Source organism: Grammomys surdaster, unplaced genomic scaffold (assembly GCF_004785775.1).
Source record: "Grammomys surdaster isolate TR1022 unplaced genomic scaffold, NIH_TR_1.0 126219, whole genome shotgun sequence".
Lineage (NCBI taxonomy): Eukaryota > Metazoa > Chordata > Mammalia > Rodentia > Muridae > Grammomys > Grammomys surdaster.
The window spans coordinates 2,291,694-2,312,591 of NW_021621022.1; the positions used below are offsets into that span (position 1 = coordinate 2,291,694).

Genomic DNA, 20,898 nt, shown 5'->3' on the forward strand with positions numbered 1-20,898 from the left:
GTTTTGTATTTTTGAGACAAAGCTTGGCTAGCCCTGAACTCCTGGGTGAACCTCCAAACTTAGTTTCTTTAGTACTGGGATTTTAAACACAGCTAGCACACCTGGCCTGTAGCACTTTTAAAGAGAGAGATTTATTTACTTTTGCTTTATATGATTTTAATAGTCTTTGAATTTTTACTATACACTTTTAAAAAGTTGTGTGTTGAAGTTTTTACTTGGAAGGTTAAAGATGGCAGCAGGTTATTCAAAGACAGGACTCCAAGAAGGGTTGGGACAAGCACTTTATAGGATGTCAAGGGACCTTTGGTGAACTCCGAGGAGGCCTTCAGAAGTAGCTAAGGTACCAGTCTCTGGACTTGGCCAGCACAGGGAGACAGTCCTGCTTCAAGGAGCAGTTCCACTAGCCTTCTACCCTATTGCTGGCTGTAGAACAGGTAGTAAGGAGGAAGGCCTCTGGTGTCTGAGAGGTACAGAGTTCCCCTCAAGGCAGAGGGTGAGCTTGAAGGTACAACATTTGCAGAAGGGGGTCCCTACTTTTTGTATATATAAGCACCAGGGCATGCTTTCCCACTTTCTATATCTGGTGTCTTAGGAGACTCACATCTTCTACAGGATACAGTGTGCTCCTGTGCAGCTTCCAGACACACACACACACACACCCCTATTGTATATTGTAGACTGTGCTGGGGAGAAGCCATATCCTAGAGATAAGCCTGGCCTTATCTGGTGGAATCAGAGCTGTGCACCTAAGAGGTGTCTTCTGAGCCCAAGGGACCGTGCAGCTGAGAAAATGAACGTTTCACAGTTTGCTGCTGTCACTTATAGTCACAAGTACAGTTTACTGAGCACACACCATGTGCAAGTCACCGTGGAAAGATTTTACCCAGACTGCCTCATTAGCTGTGAGAAAACAATACCTAAATCCAGCCTTTAAATGGAACATCTATGTCATGGTGTTACAGACGTAAAGCCACACTCTGTAAACCCTGATATGTGTATGAGTCACTCAGGAACGCCTAAGTGTAGATTGTGAGAAATCTGTTGCAGGAGCAGAGACGTGCCTTTCTGGCACCGACGCTGCTTGTATAAATAAAGACCACTCTCTGGCCTAGAGAGTGCATCTAGGAAGTCACATTTGTTGAGTGAATGCTTGCGATATTAGTTAGGAAACACTCATAAAATAAGGATTGTTCAATTCAGGCTGTGCAGGGGCTCCCCAGATAGTAAGATTCTTATTCTATGAGAGTGGAATTCTGGAATCCAATAGACAGGTTTTATGTCTTGGTTCCATAGTAGTTCTGTGAATTTCGACGTGTGACTTGAAATCTGTATCTTTTTTGCACATGTTTGCAAGGATGTACAAATGTTTTCCCGAGGCTGGCTTTAGCTGTCAGTGTCTGGCAGCAGTAGTGCTCAGTAAACACTAATGCTTTTTAGTAGCAGAATTTGGTTGTATGCTGATATCAGATTAATGGCTTGAAAACCCGCTCTATTGGAGATGGAAGGGGAGAAATGAAAGCCTGTGCCCCCACGTGGTGAATGCATGAACTGCATACACAGTGCTTCCTGGAGCTCTAGTCCTGTGGAGGGGCTCTGGGGCCTTAAGGAAGTTCACTGGATGGCAGCACTGGAGGATCTGCTCCTTCAGGTGATCTCTGAGGTCACTATGATCTGAGTTTCCTTTTTCATAGCTAGGTTGTGTCCATTCAACTCTCCCAGGCTGTGGGTGACCTTTGAGACAGTTTCCACATTCTTTGCAACTGAACCCCTGTAAAACCACCAAACTCTCATAGAGTGTAGACTTGTACCTCCAGGAAGGGATGGAGTGGTTGGCAGAAATTATCCAGGACTCATTAAGCTACATAAGGCTTTCTTTAGGCTCCACTGGGCCCACCGAGCACTAGGACACCCTAGACAGACTTCCAAACCTAGATTATACCAGAATCTCAAAATAGGGTTTCTTATTATTTTATTTGAAGCAGGGTCTAGTGTAGCCCAGGCTGGCCTTGAACTTGTGATCCTCCCACCTCGAGAGTGCTGTGCTAACAGGTATATACCACCATACCTGCTTTATACACTGCTGAGGATTGAACCCAGGGCTTTGTGCATGCTGGGCAAACACTTTACCAGTTGAGTTAAATCCCTAGCCTAAACCTTTCTCTTTTAAGTTAATTATCTCAAGTGTTTTGTTATGGTAAAGGAAAGTTGACAACTACAGTCAGCATGCCAAGCTTTGGGGTCAGGGCTTCCTCCTAATCATCCTCCAGCCCCATATTCAGTGCATATTCAGTGATGAGAAACTTGTGGCCATTAGCATCTGTCCAACCAAACACAATCACAGCTAAGCTGCCTCCTTCTCAGAAGCCAGGGCCAAGGCTTACCTGACTGCATAGGGACTTAAACTGGGTTCCAGAAAGTTTTGTCAGTGCTGGTGGCATAACCATAATGCAATGTGATTTCTTATGTAGACTTGCCCCTTGAGAAAGAGATCTATTCTAATAACATCATTTTTCACACACCCTCCCCCACCACGTTCCAACAATTTGGAAATACGCCTTTGCCGTTGTAGATAATGGTTGAGACAGGGCTTGCCTCCAGGCCCGTCTGCATCCTTTATAGTCTCTTGGATAAAGAATCTCAGGCTTTCTTAAGGATTGATTGATTGACTCGGGAAAGCAACAAGTCTGCTGATCCAGGAGGCTGAGTTACTTTAGTTGGAGGGAGGTAGCAGTTATGAGCATACGCAGAAAGAGTTCTGAAATCCATTTCCAAAGAGAAGTGATGTAAATCTTTTAAGCAAAAATGCCTTAACCCCAAACCATGAACTTCTGGCTAACAGTTTGGAATCTGTCTTCTTACTAGGACTCATCTTACCTGACTGACTGTAGCTCTCAGTTTAATGGCTTTGGCTATTTTTTCTTTTTCCTTCCTTCCTTCCTTCCTTCCTTCCTTCCTTCCTTCCTTCCTTCCTTCCTTCCTTCCTTTCTTTCTTTCTTTCTTTCTTTCTTTCTTTCTTTCTTTCTTTCTTTCTTTCTTTCTTTTTTCGAGACAGGGTTTCTCTGTATAGCCCTGGCTGTCCTGGAACTCACTCTGTAGACCAGGTTGGCCTCAAACTCAGAAATCTGCCTGCCTCTGCCCCCCAAGTGCTGGGATTAAAGGTGTGCGCCACCACTGCCCGGCTGGCTATTTTTTTTAAAGATTTATTTTATGCTCTCTTGCTCTCTTGCCTTCTTGCTCCCCCTCTGTCCCCTTGCCCCTTTCCCTTCCCTTCCCCCTCTCTCCATGTGCTTAAGGCCGGCCTCTACTTCTCTTCCCTCCTTTCCTCTCCTCTTCTCTCCTCTTTTCTCCACTCTCTTCTCCCCCCCCCCCGCCTTTACTACCCTCTTAACTCCCCTCTCCATGCCCTGAATAAAATCTGTTCTATACTAAAAAAAATAAAATAAAATAATAAAAAGATTTATGTATGTGAGTACACTGACACTGTCTTCAGACAAACCAGAAGAGGGCATTGGATCTCATTACAGATGGTTGTGAGCCACCATGTGGTTGCTGGGAATTGAACTCAGGACCCCTGGAAGAACAGTCAGTGCTCTTAACCGCTGAGCCATCTCTCCAGCCTCCAGGTTATTATTCTTTTAAGAGCTGAAAAGTTTTTCTTGGGTCAGTAAGATGGGTCACTTGAGCAGAGCACATACGACACAATCCTGAAGACCTGAGTTTGATCCCTGGAACCTATATAAAGGTGGAAAAGAGAGAACGAACTCCCAGAAGTTCTTCTCTGATCTCCACTGGGGTCCTATGGCATGTGTGCCCAGTAACACAATTAACTAAATAATTTTGAAGAAATTTTAGTAAGATTTTCTTGTTTTACAAAGAATGGTGTGTCTCCCTGTGTGTTACTACTAGGAAATAATCAGGATGCCATCAGCTCTGAGGCCCTAGATGTCTGGTAGGTTTGACATAAGCCAAATAAAAAGTAGGATGGTTCTGAAGGTGATGTGCAAGCCCTGCCAATGCCACAGGGACCAAATGAGACACGGCCTTGGGACCAGTGAGTGCTCCACACTCGTGCTTCTCAGATGAAGCAAATAGGCAGTCCTGCTGCCTGGGGTGAAGGCAGAACAGACAAAGGAGGGAACGCAGTGTCTTTGTCTCACTGGGGTATTTGTCCCTTGGGATGTGTCCTAAATCAGTAGACAGGAGAGATCGAGGACCCTCTAGTTACATGGAGCTGTAAGCACTCAGGTGGAGCTCTAAAGATGTCCCCACTCACAGGGTGACGTCTATGTGAGAAGGTGGGGGGACAGAGGAGCTTCAGCTAAGACAGCTGCCGTCCTCTCCAGCAAGCTGAACCCTGTCCTAAGATCTTACCAGCATCTGTCACCAGTCCCCAGGTGCCAACTGCCAAAACCATGAAGGGGAAACTGAGTAGAGGCAGCCTGCACCATTTGGTCCACTAGAAAGGGCAAGAACACCAGGCATCCTAGAAAAGACTTCTGAGGGAAAGAGCAATACAGATAAATTTATTAGTTAAATACTGATTTTACAGCCATTTCACCTTAAGACAATGTTAAGAGGTTGTGGGGGAGGGGCAGGCATGGGAAGGCAGCCTTGAGGGAGAAACAGCATAAATGATTACAACAGAATCTTGGTTCAAGGCTATTCTCTGCTACGGCCAGTAAGGTTTAGGGGTGGGGCTGGGAATTTGGGGTAAAATAAGGTAATGCCACAGTTGGCTACAGCTCTGTGGATGTTGAGGACAAGGAAGAATCTTTGGGAGTCCCAGTAATGGCGAGGGGTGGGATGAGGGTGAGGCCAATTCTAGGACAGCTGCAAGCATGGCTATCCCATCAGGCCTAGGAACATCTTCTCTCATCCATCACCTTTGTCCTTTCACAAATTTCCTTTAGTTGTTTCTGCTTTGAATTGATTTTGCAAACAGTCTGCATTTTCTAGACCAAGGATCTGTGCTGTCGAAAGTCCCAGAGCCAGGTAACTGTCTGACTTGAGAGGGCTTGGCTTGGCAGGCTCAGGGAAGCAAGTTAGAGTCCTGGGAACAGGATTGTGCTGTAGATACAACCTCCAGAGGGACCCAAGGTGCAGATGAGCATAGTCACCAAGACTGCTTTGGTAGCAGATTTTGTTCTTCCTTGGAACCCCTGTGTGTGTGAAGGGGTGAAAAGGATGCTGGGAAACAGCACCTAGTGGTATTAGCCTGCTGCACAACTGGGCTCTAGTTTTGCAGAGGGCAGGAGATGTTCAGGCTGGAGAGCAAGGGGTTTGATGTTCCTGGGAGAGGAAGGGAAGGCACCACTGCCAGGCTGTAATTTGATGAAGTTATTCTGGGTGATGGGTAATATGCCTTCTCCCCACCTAATCTCCCCAGGAAGCACTCAGTAACATCTGCATTGCACCCAGCACTTTGGAGTCAGATCTGGTATGGGACATGCCGAGATGTGCCATGCCTCGAGGGGAGTGTCGGACAAGGGCAGGGCTGCTATGTCTAGTCCACAACAAGTAGGCACCCTGCTCCGGCTGTAGATGGTGTCTTGAAGCCTCAGCCCCTACAGCCACTCTAGGATCACAAAGAAAAAAAGCCACCACCACAGCCGCTGGGGTGGGTAGCTGGGGTGAAGGAGATTGTGTGTCTGTCCTGGACAGGCAGGTGGAGAATGAGGAAGAAGTCTCCTGCTACACTGAAGAGCCTTACTGTGCTGTGCTTGCCGCCAAGGTGGGCTTGTTTGTAAGAATGCAGGCTTATTCCAGTGCTCCACCTGGAAAGGTGTTTGAAGAAACCCAGCACCCATATCCCTAAGTGATTGTCAACAACTTCAAGTTCTACCCAGTTGTTCTTCAGGAGTTGTTCCCAGACAAAGGGGCTGGCCAAAGGGTGCCCCAGCCTTTTACTTTGCTGGCCCCCAGGTCCCAAGTCCGAGCAGGAATTTGAAGAGGGAAGGGGACGCTGATTACGCGGTGATTATATCCCCGTGACTGTCAGCCAGGACCAGGCTGTTCCAAGAGTCCTGCTTGGAGCTGGCCTGCGATGTCTGAGTGGCAGGAGATGCATAGCCTTGTGGGGAGAGCTTCAGAGCTGACAGCACTGGGTGGATGGAGGGCCCATGGCCGGACACAGAACTGAATGTCTGGAAGACAGAGAGCACAGTGAGCCAGTAGGATGCTCCTGGGGAGCCTAAGGACCAGGGTTGGGGAGGGAGTAAGGGAATAAGACTAGCTGTTCCCTAGGCCCTAGGGTCCAGCTGCAGAGGGTCTGCACACTTCCCCTTTGGCTTCTGAGCACTGTAATCAGAGCCATACCTCAGGAGCTTTGTGCTGCTGTGCTTTCTCAGAAAGCTCTGGCAGCCACAGGAGACATTCTTATCACCACTTCCTGGTCAGACTGAGGTCATCCTCTCCATCCTGAAAGGGTCCTAGCACTCTTGCTTCTGTGGAACCAGGTTCTCTCTAGTTTACTCTGATGATAGAACGCTCAACTATTGTCTCACAACTAGGGCTGGGAAAGGGAACCTGTGACTTCCTCATCCCCCAAAAGGTAGAGGAACAGGGGTGCCATCCTAACTGCAAGAGGGCATGGTCCCTTGCTGGGCCATTCTGAGGCTCTCAGGAAGCCAGAGCTCATGAAAAACAGCTTCCTGCCCTCTGTGGTTCCCAAGCCTATAACATGCTAACAGGGTCTTTCTGCCTCCTGCCTCCTCCTCTGAAAATCCTTCAAAGTCAAGCTCAAAGCTCTTCAAGCTCTAGAGTCCAAATATGCTTCCAACCCCCAAAATGCAAGACCGACTCAGGGAGCAGTTGTGCTATCTGCCACATGTACCCCAGGTGCAGTCCCTGGGTCGCTCTCCTTGTTCCCAAAGGGTACAGCACAGGAAGATGCAAACCCTGTGATATTCGTTGTGTCCAAATCAGTGGAGCTGGACAAGAGGTACCAAGGGCTCAGAGGCTAGAACGCTTGGAGCCCAGTAGCTCAGTGCCAGGCTGTAGCTCACCTCCCAAGGCAGCTCTGGCTACTGGGATCTAGAGTGTACTGGCCTATCAAGTCTGTCACCCCACCCACCTGGGACATGGAGCTGCCGTGCCCATAATGAGATGACAGCCCGGGCTCTGTCTTGATGGGGCGCATCTCTTCACTGCTGCTGCTGCTGCTGGTAGCGTTGCTGGAGTTGCTGGAGGCACCACTGGAGGGAGGGAGGCTCTCGCCAGGAGGACCTGCAAAGAGGCAGAGTCAGGAAACCCAGTCTAGCTACAGGGACAGAGGCCTTACTAATACTTGCTGGGTTAGGGGTAGAGAAGTTCTCAAAACTGGACAGAAGCCTCAAAATTCCAAGGAGACCATTTTACCGTCTTTTAAAAACTGCTGCAGCCCAGGCTGGTCGCAGACTCACTGTGTAGGTAAGGATGCCATTGAACTGATATTCCTGCCTCTGCCTCCTGAGTGCTGGGTTTACAAGCCTATCCTGCCATGCCCAGTTTATGGTATGCTGGGGATTGAAGCCAGGGCTTTGTGTGTGCCAAGTAAGTGCACTATTCACTGAGGTACATCACCAGCCTCAAGGGAATCTTTTTAAAAGTCGAAGTTATTCCCTTATGACCCCTAGACCCATGAGAGACCATCCTGGAGACAGTGTTGTATTTGTGTTTTGGGATTCTACACTCTTGATACTGTTTTTTAAATGCAAATACTAGATTTGCAGGATACTGCTAGAGGGTTCTGGGACAACAACTTATAATTAACTGTATTTATTTCTCTGTAGCAAAGTGTGGATAGCCACACTGCTTGGGATAAGTAGAGATTACAAATGCCCTGTGTGCTCCAAAACAGATTTTGCTATGGAATTTACTTATCTTCATTTTGACTTATGGGTTGAGGGCTACTCCACTGAATCCAACCCCTGCTCTTCCTGTGCCTGGCACACAGGAGGGAGGAGGTTACCCAGGGGTTCTCCTGCAGTCACAGTCTGGGAGGCAGAAAGAGGCAAGATCCTGGGGGGGGGGGGTGGCAGGAGGTTCTCCCAGCCGTCCCACCCTTTGGTGCTGAAAATGGGCAACTTGGTGAATCTACCTGCCTGGGGTGAGGAGTGAACTGTCCATCACATCAGCCAATTCATTTCCTCTGCAACTGAAGCCGGGCAAACTGTAATTTGGCAGTGCGCAGTAGAGAAGGCTCTGGGTAGGGAACATTAGTGACTTTCTTAATCTAGAAATTAAGAAGGCACTGCCAGGTGTGGTGGCTCATGCCTATAAACCTAGCACTTAGGAGACTGAGGCAGAAAAGCCATGAATTCAAGACTATCCTGAGCTACATAGAAACTATGAAGACAGAACAGTATATTGAATAGACTATTGATCCTGAAGTGAACATTCCAGATCCCAGTCAATAGCAATGTGATTTTAAGTCTCAGTTTGCTTATCAGGAAGACAGGATGACACTGCTTCCGTGGGGTCTTGAGAGGATTCCTGAAGGAACTTGTACAAGTTCAGAGCACTGTGTGACACAAATGTACCCTGATTATAGATCAGTCTGTCAGAATCACAGCTAATGGGAACATGTCTGCTTTGATCAGAGCATCGAAAACGGGGACCACTGAGCAAAATTCCTTTCTCAGGCCCCACACTGAATCAACAAGCCTATTGCAAGGGCAATCGCCATACAGCTTCTGGATGCTGACTTCTTTACTAGGCTATTTAATCTGAGAGAATCGAGAAGGAGGTTAGCATCATACTTTGGCTGCCAAGGCTGGCTGCCTACTAGAAAAGACATGGTTCTTAGATGCTCTGAGAGCTTGTGACTTGGTCCATGCTTACACACAGATTTTATTCCTCACCTGCTGGTGTCTTAGATTTATTCAGGTTCTTGGGCTTCCGTTTTCTGGTTTGGATCCCCTCCTTCCGCATTGCAAGAGGCCTGGGAACCTGAAGGGTTGGAAGTTAAATATGGATTTCCAGTTGTAGAGTCTGCTATAGTACTGACACACAGACACGCACACAAATAAATGAATGTTTTTAAAAGAAGGAGCAAGTGAATTCTATTCTGGAGGGAAGACCAGTGAGGCCTGCAGAATGGGAGTGGAGGAGGCTCCTCTCAGGCAGAGCTGAGGGCATGAGAGGGGTGGGGCATAGGCACAACGGGCAGGGTGTCCACTCACCCCATGGAGTTTCATATAGAGGCCGCAGGCGTTACACACAGGCTCTCCCTCGGCATTACGACGCCACAGCGTGGTGGTGGTAGTCTGGCAGTTGGCACAGGAGAGGCCTACCCGGCGGGAAGCAGACTACAACATAGAAAGGAAGTATTTTGTGTCTAGCAGAGCTAGGCCAGAATAGTCCCTTGCGAGTCCCATCTTTTGGGCTAGCCTTAGCACATCTCTGGGTATCTAGACCACTCATAGGAACAGATGGGAGCCATTGTCGACAGAAATATTCTTCCCCAAGGTGAGACTCATGAATTCCAGTGCCTGATGTCTGGGGTGTTTAGGGTGAGGAGTTTGATGGGCTTCAGTGAGGAAGCTTCAGAATGTATCTTCCTATTCCCCTTCCCTGCCATACACCAGGGTTGATATTAGTCAGAGTCAAATGGCATTAAAAAAAGAGCATAGGTTCAGGTGGTAAATACCTGGCCCCAGTTCCAGGCCTTCCCAACCAGGACCCACACCTACTCTTTTGCCTTCTTGGATTCTTGGTTATTCTAGGGGATCAACTAAAAAATAAGACAGCTCCTGGTTTGTGTTGGCTTTCAAGACAAAGGGCCCAGAGGCCAGGAGGCCTGGATCTGGCTCCTCATGGCCAGTAGCTGTTGCCACTTTCCACTGTTGCGTTGTTATGGGGATGGATTAGCTGGGTCAGCATCTTCGGAGTGAGGGCAAGGTCACTCTAAAGGTGTAAGAAGCTCCCTCCTTACTCCCACCTACTGAACCCCTCAGCTTATATCCTTTAATTCCAAAGTTTAAAGCTGGGGAAGAGCCTCAAAGGCAAGTGCAGAGAGGAGGGGAGAAGCAGACTGCTCTCCAGCCATGGAAAAGCAGACTGCTCTCCAGCCATAGAGCTGCTCACTTACCAGCCGGCGCTGAGGCTTAATGAGGGGCCGGTTGATACCATTCATCTTGTGATAGAGGCCACAGGCATTGCACAGGTAGTGTCCTGTCCCATCTCGCCTCCAGAGTGGGGTGGACATGGCCCCACAATTGACGCACTCTCTGCCTTCTGAGAAGTCATCAAACATGTCTACTGGGGGAGGACACAGGAGAAAGAAGACAAATGATTACTTCTTTGGTTTCCTCAGAGACCCTTCACTAGGAAGCAGGGCAGGATGTCTCCCCAGGAGACTGATTCTTCCTCACTTAGGACTGATGGCCAATGGGTTCCACTCTCTGCCATCCAGATACAGCAAGGCTACCTGAGATAAAAGTCATCAGTTGCCCAGGATCTAGGGGACTCTTGAGTCCACATCTTGTCTCCAGCGGCCAACTAAACTACTCAGACCCGTCTCTTCATTTTCCTTTCTAAAATTATGGCCATGTGATAATTTGAACATGAAATGTCCCCGCAGGCTTATATTTTGAACACCTGGTCCCCAGTTGGTGGCACTATTTTGGGAGGCTATGGAACCTAGCTAGGAGGTGGAGCCTGGTTGGCAGAGGCAGATCACTCAAGGTTATGCTGAGACCCTTGTTCCTCCCCTGCTTTCCCTGCTCTCTGGCCTGTGATACTCTGAAACCTCCCCAGTATGCTGACAGCCATATCCACTCTGCCATGCTTCCTTTGCCACAGGGGACCAAATTCCTATGAAATCATAAGCTAAAATAACTCTGTTATCTGTTAAGCAATTTTTTTCTATCTATTGTGGTCCTAATAATTGCAAAAGTAAGTCATGCTGATTATCGTCCCTTTGGAGTACATGTGATGGAATGTAGAGGTATTTACCCTGTAGGAGAATTAGTACTGAAATGTGTAAAGAAAGCACAGGTCACTAGCAGAGTTGTGAGCGTGTCATTTTATTCTATCCTTTGTAAGACTTCCAGTGTTGACACATGCTTTTGCCTAGTTGAGGTCAAACTGATATGGTTGAGCCTATCTTGCTTTGCTATGTTTGCTTAATGCCCTAATGTGTTACAACATTGGAAATGTACTATAAACTCCTCCCAACACATGGTAATAGTCCACTATTGAAATATTTCCCCACCTTTCACTTCTGCTCTTCAATAGCTGCTTAATTCCTGCCTAGTTTCTGATACTTGTTTTGTAAATACTGGTCGTGTCTCTTTGTACATAAATCTGTGAGTTTCTGCTTATTACTCTGAGTACTATCCTAGAAGGAGAATGTCTAGGTGGTAGAGACTAGAGTTCTGTTTACATTCTTAAATAAATAGTTATTAGTTTTTCCACATGTGACAGTGAGCTTTAATTGTCAACTTGACACAGAACTATTGCCAACTGAATTACTTCAGAGGAGAGTCTCAGTGAGGGAGGGTCTACATGGGATTGGCTGTGAGCATATGTATGGAAGAATGTCTTAGTTAAGTTGATGTGGAAAGACCCAGCCCAATGTAGGCAGCACCATTTCCTATACAAGGAGTCCTGAACTGTGCAAGAGTAGAGAAAAGGAGTGCAAGCAAGCATGGATGGATACATTCCTTTCTCTCTGCTCTTGACTGTGGAGGTGACGTGAACTGTTAACTCAAGCTCCTGCTGCTGTGACTCCCTACAGTGATGGACTGAGAGTTGGAATTGCAGTGTAAAGTAAATCCCTTTCTCTCCTCTGTTTCTTTTTGTTGGGGTACTTTACCACAGCAACAGAAATGAAACTAGTATACTATTTTTTTTTTTTCGAGACAGGGTTTCTCTGTGTAGCCCTGGCTGTCCTGGAACTCACTCTGTAGACTAGGCTGGCCTTGAACTCAGAAATCCACCTGCCTCTGCCTTCCAAGTGCTGAGACTAAAGGCATACGCCACCACTGCCCGGCTAGGATACTATTTTTAACCATATACATGATCTGATGTTATTGTTTGCCCTTTTCTTGGTATATGGAGCATAAAATAAAGACACCGACCATTATCCTTAGTGCCTTAGAGTCAATCAAATGTATCAGCCCTCCACCAGAAGGCTGCCATCCTCCTGTTCACTAACCCGTCCCCTTTCTCCTCCATGTCTGCAGAATTCTATAATTGGTGAATCCCACATGTCCCTCCCTTCTCATTGCCCAAGTAAGAGAGGTAGGGTTGGTTTTCTCATTCCCTTTGACCTATATTAAGCCTGGTTAAAAACTTCCAGAAGTCTCTCTAACTCATGCCATCTAAGTTTTCTGTCCCTAAGCACAACCACCTTGGTCTTCAGATTGCTCCTTTCCTGATACCAAAGACAGTGCTGTGTTCTCTTCCGGGGAAGCCATTGGTACCCCTTAGAAGGCAGAGTTAAAGGTCTGTCTCTCCTTTAGGCCCCAGGCCTGGGATTTGCCAGCCCCACTGTTCAGTAATCAGTACTAAGAGAATGTTGGCTGGAAAAGGAGAGGGTACCCTCCCCATAACTCTGGGTACATAAACAGTCATTTACACCTGCAAACACGTAGCAGTGTGTCCACACCAAGCAAACAATATACAGGTGTGAGGGGCTGTTTGCTCAGGCCGGGGAGTTAAATAAAGGCAGCACAGAGGCTATTTTTACACCTGTGTTATGCTGAAGGCCCTTCATGAAGGTCACCTCTAGAGGTGATTCTGACCCATGGCCTGCTCTCTGCTGTGCCACCACCACCAGCTCCAGCTCCAGCTCCAGCACCTTGCCTGTGGCCTGTCAGCCTTGCTCTTTCCACTCAAGACCAGTCCTGAGAACAGTAGAAAGGCCAGGAGTTCCCAGAGCCAGTAAGCAGCAGGGCTGAGCGGTAGGTAGCAATGACAGCCACTTGTTTGCCATGAACACTAGATGGCACTACAGTCTCAAAATGTAACCAGGACCACAGACTAGTTTAACCCACACCTTGGCAGAGAAAGACTGTTCACGGTCCTAGTCCAAACCTACTGAAGCATTTTGATTTTTTTTATATCCCAATGATGGCAGAGTGTAAAATAAACTCCTATGTAGCCATCATCCAGCGATTTGTGGACAGTCCCATCTCACCTGTCCCTCTACCCATTTAACCCATCCTGTACTACAGAAGAAAACCCGAGGTACTGTCATTTAACCTGGCCAATGTTTCTCCAATAGGTTCAGTTCCATACTCACACCAGTTCCCCCCTCCAGGTTTATTTAAACTAGGGTTAAAACCCCTCACGATCCATTGCTATTTGTGAGAAGGGAGATCCTGCTTTCTTGCTCTTCCTCACGATTTGTACATGCATGTATGTGCATATCATCAAAGGGCACTGATGGTGTTCACAGATGTGTGTTCTCTGCCGCTCACTCGCCCATCCCTGCTCTGAGAACTCAACACAAAGGCTAACTTGTGGAACTTCAAGGGTGCAAGTGCACCTAAGAGAACAGGTGATGCATTCTAACAATGGTTTTCCTACCCAGGCGAAGTCACTGGACATTGGCAAATATGTATTCGTCACCTACAAATATTTAGCAGACATCTGTGGTTTAAGCAAGCCAACAGATGCCACAGGAGCTAAGAGGGCGCCTTGGTCTTGGAGTGCTAGCGATCGAGGTTAACAGACTGACTCTAGAATCAGTAGTGAGTGACAGGATGATTCCATTTTCAGAACTCACAACTGGATGTGGGCTTCATGGCCGACATCATTGGCTTAGGATAGGAAATGTAGAAGTCCAACCCAGATAGACCTGTTAGTGTCACTCAGCAGCGAAAGGAGGGAGCAGGACAGGAAGCAAAGACCATGCTTCTTCAAGTCATCTAACCAGGCATCCCTGTGTAAGGAATCCACCACAAAATCTTACTACCTAACCACTTCAACAAAATGTTACATGGAAATTATATTTTTAAAAAAACAAGATTTTTGTGTGTAAGCATTTTGTTCACATGAATGTATATGTACCATGTGTGTGCCTGGTACCTGCAAAGATGAAAAGGCATCAACTCCCCTGGAACTAGAGTTACTGATGGTTATGAGCTACCTACCATGTGAGTTCTGGGAACCCTGTTACTCTGCAAGAGCAACAAAGCACTCTTACTCACTGTGATGTCTCTCAGCCCCTACAGGGAAACTTCAAATAATTAATACAAAGGCGATGTAATGGAGGCACAAGATGCTGACTCAGGCTTGCAAACTGAAAAACAGATCATGCAAGGTGTCCTGCAGCATGGTGACAACAGGCTGCCAGAAAGCAGCTTTGTCTGGACTAACTGTGGGGGCTTCTGTTTTCACGAAAGCACTGCTCTATGACATCATAACTACCCCTTCTTAAAATTATGATTTTGAAAAAGAAATATGATTCCCAAGCACTTTCAACTCCACCTGGATGGGAGGAACACTTTATGTTCTTATGTACGACACAGAAATAAACTCCTCTCCCCCTGCCCCCGCCCCCCTGCTGAAGAATGGGAAGAATGTAGCCCATCTCTGCCACTTGGTACTTACTCTGGGAGAGAATGGGTGCCCAGCTATGATCCCCAAGTTAGCATGTCTTAGTCTCTCACCCGAAAAGTGCAGTGTGTACCTTCCCAGGGGGCAAGTTGAGGACCCAGCCATGGCTCCAGCCTGTTACAGCCTGCCTCCCACTCCCACCCCTCTCCAGTACAGGTCCTGGTCTTCCCACTGGGGAGCAGTGGGAATTCAACCCTAGAGAGTGGGTCACAGCATCTCCCCACTCAGTGAGGACAGTTGTAAGAGTAGCTGCAAAGCACTTTGCAAATAAAAGAGAAAATGTCCAACAATGGCTGTGGAGTGCTCTGTAAACACCCAGTGGGATACTGATGATGGATTATCCTGAGGTTGGGGAAGAGGGGCAGAGGGAGGGGAAGACCAGGGACAAAGGAACTAGGGAGAAGTTGAAGACACACATGAAAGAGAAGACTTAGAAATCTGATGCTTTCTCTAGGCATATATGAGGCCAGACTTGGATCAGCAGGTTTCCCAGCTCCTTTGAGGCTGCAGGCTATGAGCATTAGAAGCAAAAGTTCATAGTACATATATGCAGGAGTTCTCAAAACTGCTGTTAGTAGGAAGTGGGGAACTTTTTTCCTAATCCCAAACATGGGCACCTAACTCCTCCCTACGCCCCATGCCCTACTTTAAATATTTTTCTTTCAAATGGGAATACATTGCTGCAGGATGGATATTCCTAGAAACTATGGCAAGCTACAGCCACTCACATGCCTGGAAGGGAAATGGGACCCTGACTTCTTGAGGCTAATACAATCAAAGGTAGGGATCAACCTACCCCTGCCTGTCCATTCATCCTTTAGAACTCACCCATTAGGCTCTGCAAATCACCAGAAGCAAATGTGGACTGGGAGAAGGACAGGAGGAGGAGAAAAGGAGAGAGAAAGAGAAGAAAACCAGGTCACACCAGCAGCATTCCTCTGGAATCTGTAAAGAACAGGGTTTGTCCCTTGATCTTTGAGAAACAATCCCAGGTAGCTGATGCTGCATTGCCAATTTGCACTTTGAGAGTCACACAGGCCCTAACCTGCTGTGGATGGGTCCTTCTGTCTTTCATCTGTTGGTAGAGAGTGGAGTCTGAGCCAAAGCCCATGCTGGGACACACTGGCTCCATGCTTGCGTGACTACTTGATGTGATCTCTTCTGGACTGATGCAGCTCAAACTTTTCACTGACCTCCGGGCAAGTCCTGAACACACAGGCTTGGCAGAAAACTGGGAGCAAAATCTCTTTCCAAAGGTGCATTGCCCCAGCTGAGAACACACAGCTCAAAGCAAATAATTCTACTGAATACGGCAGACTGCAGTGAATCTGGCCTTCAGTACCCGCCTCCACTTCCGCTGCCCTAGATCACTGTGTCATGTATTCAGAGATGGTTGGCATGCCACACAGTGATCATATCCATTCCAGGGATAGCTAGCTAGCTATCAGGGTTAGGGAAAGGGCCAGAAGGAGAAGAGAATCCAAAAAGGAGACTCTTCAGGGGGACCTTGGTGTGTGTGGGGGGGGGGGGGGGGCAGACACAGCCTAGACTGAGTGCAAGGGACCTTTCTCTGGGTTTGGGGGAGGCTTTAGAAGTGAAGTCCGCAGCCCCACCCAAACATCCCATGCTGAACCCCAGCCTCACATGCAGTCAAAGTTCAGTACATTGGGCCTGGATTTCCTGACAGGCCTCGGTCTATCCCTGTAGCTGGCGCCTGGGTCTGGGGAACAAGAAACAAACAAACCCTGGGGTTTTTCTGGCAGCAGCTGAGCAAGCTTCAGTCCTCTGGGCTTCATCAGGCTGCAGAAGTCTGTGACAGGAGGCTGGCTGGCCGGGAGGGCCTCTGCTCTTATGGCGCTCAAATGGGATTAAAGCACCTATTTTAGAAATCCAGAGAGTGTGGGACATAAGTAGTTACACAGCTAGGCCTTGGGCATGTACCCTGTGAAGGCCTCCTTAACCTCTGCTTCTGTGCCAGGAAGCTTAATGCCAGTGTCCATGTGGGACAAGCCTCAGGCCTATGGGGACTCTAAAATGTGACTCATGTCCCGAAACATCATATACAGGCAAGGTCATTCTAAACAGAAGGGAGGGAAGAAGGGAGGGAGGGATAAAACATCACCAAAGTGAAAAGGACATGTGGTGGTTTAAATTAGCTTGGCCCAGGGAGTGGCACTATTAGGAGGTGTGGCCATGTTGGAGGAAGTGTGTCACTGTGGGAGTGGGCTTAGGGAGTTTCTTCCTAGCTGCCTAAGGATGCCAGTCTCCTCCTAGTGGCCTTTAGATCAAGATGTAGAACTCTTTGCTTCTCCTCCAGCATCGTGTCTGCCTGGACACTGCCATGCTTTCTCTGCCATGATAATAATGGACTGAACCTCTGAACCTATAAGCCATCCCCAGTGAAATGTTGTGCTTTATAAGAGTTGCCTTGGTCATGGTGTCTCTTCATAGCATTGGAAACCCTAACTAAGACAGGGAGGAAAGAAGAGAGGGGAGGGGAGAGGGAAAATTAGACAGAAAAGTTGAAGAACAAATGACTAAAAAGAATATCTTCAGCTTTTTGCTAAGAGCTAATACTCAGAGGCCTCACATACTACAGGTAGGCACAGTCCTGCCACTCCAGCAATGAAGGTGGGAGCAAGCACCTGTCTTTCCTCTGAGGACCAGAAGGTCTTCCCTCAGAAAGTCCCACAGTCTCAACTACCTACTACTCCTGCTCCTCCCTGGCCTGTCACTGTTGGGTCAGGGTTCAAAGTCAGCCCAGAGCAGGGAGTAACTGAAGGATGGTTTGTAGTTGTAGTTTGAAAAACAGACATCATCTGCTAACTACTGACCCAACACTTTCTGCCCAGGGTCTATATCTGACTGTTGTTTGAAACTTAGTCTCAACAGGATGTGTTAGCAGCAGAGTCAAGAAAAGTCCAGGACCCAAACGTGTTGTCTTCCCAGCATGTCTGATCTCCAAAGCTTTAGGGGTAGCTTCGTGTCATTGCCCTGAAGTGTAGCCACTAGAAGAATGCTTCCCAGCCTCTATCACTGTTGTGAGCAGACCTTCCAGAATATGATGAGAACAGGCTTCCCTGCGGAGTACAAGATCCACCACAAAGCTCCAGAAGAATACGCATGCCTCAGCAGCGATTCTGTCCTGGACACCTATGCTCTGCAGCGCTGGGCCCGTGCAAGCACCATGGTATCAAACCCCACAACTTCCTTTGTCCCAGCCAGACCCTCCCAGATAAGGTATTCAAAGGATGCTCTGAATATGGTTCACAAAATCCTGACATCACCGTGTCTCCCATGAGTGGGGACACCCCAGAGCCCTCCAGGCTTCAAGTTAACAGTCATTAGCTCAGCTGCACCCACAGAGTCTTGATGAATGAACAAGCAAAAGGCTTGCCAGATTCCGCCCAATGGTGCCCTCTCTCCCCTCCAGCTCGCTGTCTGATAGCTGTGCAGCTCCCCATTCCATCCCACCTGTGGGCTCATGGGTAGTGAGGCTCCTGAGGCTCCAAGGGAGTGCTACATCGAAGGTGGGCCTGAAAGCAGGCAGTGAAGGGCAAGCATCTTCATGAATCTTCAGAGGAAATCAAGGTCCAGAGGAGACACATGACCTGAGGGTGAGTGCCACTCCCCGGAAGGTCAGTGACCTAACCCTGCCCTCCCCCACACCACACTGCTGCCCTGTGGGTCACTCCACCTGTAACACTCTGCATACAACATAAGCGCAATCTACACTGACCCATAGGGCTCCACAAAGATCTGAACCTCCTCCAAGTGTCTCAAGGGGCAGAAGAGCCCCCAGGAGGATGATACAGATTTGAGTGGCCTCTGTCTCTGGCTACATTGATACTGGTCTTGGAGAGTTATCTGCAGCACAAGAGGTTTGCAAGAACATACCTGTACACATGTGTACAAAAATGTGCATGTACGTGTAACTGTATAATGGATGTGTGTCTGTGGGAAAGAGCATACCACATAACCACTAACTACTCCAATAATTCACTGGAAAATTCTCCAAAGGTAGAGGCAGAGCAAGGAAGAAAAACACGTTTCAGTTAAAAAAAAAAAAAAAAAAAAAGGGGGGGGGGGGGGGGGTAGGGGCTAGAGAGATGGCTCAGTGATAAAGAGCACTGACTGTTCTTCCAGAGGTCCTGAGTTCAATTCCCAGCAACTACATGGTGGCTCACAACCATTTATAATGGGGTCTGATGCTCTCTTCTGGTGTGTCTGAAGAGAGCAATGGTATACTCATATGAATAAATAAATAAATAAATAAATAAATAAATAAATAAATAAATCTTTGTCAGGCAGTGGTAGTGCACACCTTTAATCCCAGCACTTGGGAGGCAGAGGCAGGCGGATTTCTGAGTTCGAGGCCAGCCTGGTCTACAGAGTGAGTTCCAGGACAGCCAGGGCTACACAGAGAAACCCTGTCTCAAAAAACAAAACAAAAAACAAAAACAAAACAAAAAAAAAGAAAGAAAGAAAAAAAAAGGAGTAGATTTTTAAAAAGTAAGTTATATTAGAAATATTAAGATTTCCTTCCTCAAACATGATTTAAGTCTTCTTAGCATGTGAAAGATGGGAGATATCTATCTATCCCTTCCTCTAATTCCTTGGACAGTCACATCTCTAAATAGATAGGAAGAGCCAGTCATGGTGCACACCTGTAATCCCAGCACTTGGGAGGTGGAGGCAGGAGGATTAGGTGTCCAAAGCTTCCCAAAGCTATATCTCAATTGAAACATCCTAGGATACATGAGACTCTGTCTCAAAAGACAAGTAAACAGGGCGAGTGATGTGGCTCAGCTGGTAAGGTCACTTTCTGACAAGCATGATGACTTGAGTTTGATCCTTGGAACCCACATGATAGGAGAGAACCAGTTCCTGAAAGCTGTCCTCTGACTTCCTCAGGCATGCCCACGAAAGGACAAGAGAACAAAACAAAACAAAAATCAAATAAAAGGTAAGTAAACATCTCCCACAAAGTCCCTTCTCCTCAGGACCAGGATTCTCCTGTGCTGGCTCAAGCATCCACCACTGCATCATGTTTTCTGCAGAGGGAGAAGGTAAGCTCTCCCTCCAGGGCACAGTCCCGACAAGTGTGAGAATGACATATAGCTTATCCAAGGATGCTGCCAACCACACCGTGGACAAAGTCCAGCACTGTTCCTGTCTCCTCCAGTCTCTGGTTTGTGTGCCAGTGTTCCTTCCCTGGGGAGAGGGTGAGAAAAACATCCAGGGCATAATGAGACGTGTGACAGGAAGCCTGGCACAGCCCAGGGGGATGGCGACTTGGTAATACCATATCCCAAGTATAAATGGTGTGTGCAATTTGATCCAACTGTGCCACCTCTAGATATGTGTGCTGTGACTGTATAGACCCTTGTGTAAATGGCTTCTGAGGAGAAGATTCATCGTTTGCAATAACAAGAGACTGGGAAGAAAACACAAATATGTAACTATGTAACTGGTTGCTTCAGTGAGGACACATAACATAGCCAGAAAGCCTGAAGAACTCTGTATTGATTTGAAAGTCTTACCAGTCTGTATGTTAAAACATCAGAAATAAAGTACAGGGCAACATATGCAATGCTTCTTACCAAAGGGAGAGAGAGCCAGGAAAGAGCGTAGAGATGGATCTGTTTGTAGTCACAGTGCAGACTCTGAGAGGATGGAGCAGGAACAGCAATACCAGTCACTTCCAGAGAGGCTTCTTAGTGGCTCAGGGAGACTTCCCACTTAATACAGCCTTTTTTTTTTTTTTTTTTTTTTTTTTTACTGTGAATTTATTTCTAATGAGCAGTAAATAATTATTTTGTATAGTCAGTAATGTGACGGAATACATCACAGACTGGCATCATCCCTGTTCCATGTAACAGAAACATTTTTAAATCAGGTAGGTTTCGTGTTTTGATTTTCCCCTCCTTCCCTACCTTCCCATAAAAGCATCTTATTTCACAAGTGTGGAATGGGAATCTCTTTTCTAAGTGGTTCTCTGCTCTGCTGTCCTGTCACCTTTCTCTGCCCTCTCATTCCACACCAGCCTCATGCTAGCTCCACAGGCAGACACAGGCCCCAACGTGTAACAGCTTCCCTCGCCTGTTGGTGCCACAGTTACGTTGAGTGCACATGGCCCCCAATGCTGCTGGCTCTGCTTGGCATCTCAAACTAAGTTACACACTTGCTCCTTGACTTTACTAGGAAGCCTCAGACAGGACTTTCCCAGGAGAGGCTTGGGCCAGGCCACCTTGACTGTTCGTCTCTGCGCCTGTCCAGAGTATAGCAGGCTGGCAGTCTAGACGGAAACACTGAACAAATTGCCAGGGTCACTCCCTTGGGGATGAGACA

At 47.4% G+C, this 20,898-nt stretch overlaps 1 protein-coding gene across 2 annotated transcripts in view; it reads right to left on the reverse strand.

Moving 5' to 3' along the window:
• Positions 1-4,494: 4,494 nt before the first annotated feature.
• Positions 4,495-20,898, reverse strand: part of Gata4 (GATA binding protein 4) — a 46,701-nt gene continuing 30,297 nt past the window's right edge. Inside the window, exons 3-7 of one of the 2 annotated variants that reach the window (XM_028758793.1) lie at positions 10,070-10,236; positions 9,162-9,287; positions 8,841-8,928; positions 7,073-7,224; positions 4,495-6,143 (exon numbers count right to left, since the gene is read on the reverse strand). In XM_028758793.1, the coding sequence (XP_028614626.1) occupies positions 5,967-6,143; positions 7,073-7,224; positions 8,841-8,928; positions 9,162-9,287; positions 10,070-10,236 (710 nt within the window). In that variant the 3' untranslated portion in view covers positions 4,495-5,966. Of the gene's footprint in view, positions 6,144-7,072; positions 7,225-8,840; positions 8,929-9,161; positions 9,288-10,069; positions 10,240-20,898 lie in introns of both variants that reach the window. The other variant, XM_028758792.1, reaches the window with a different exon arrangement.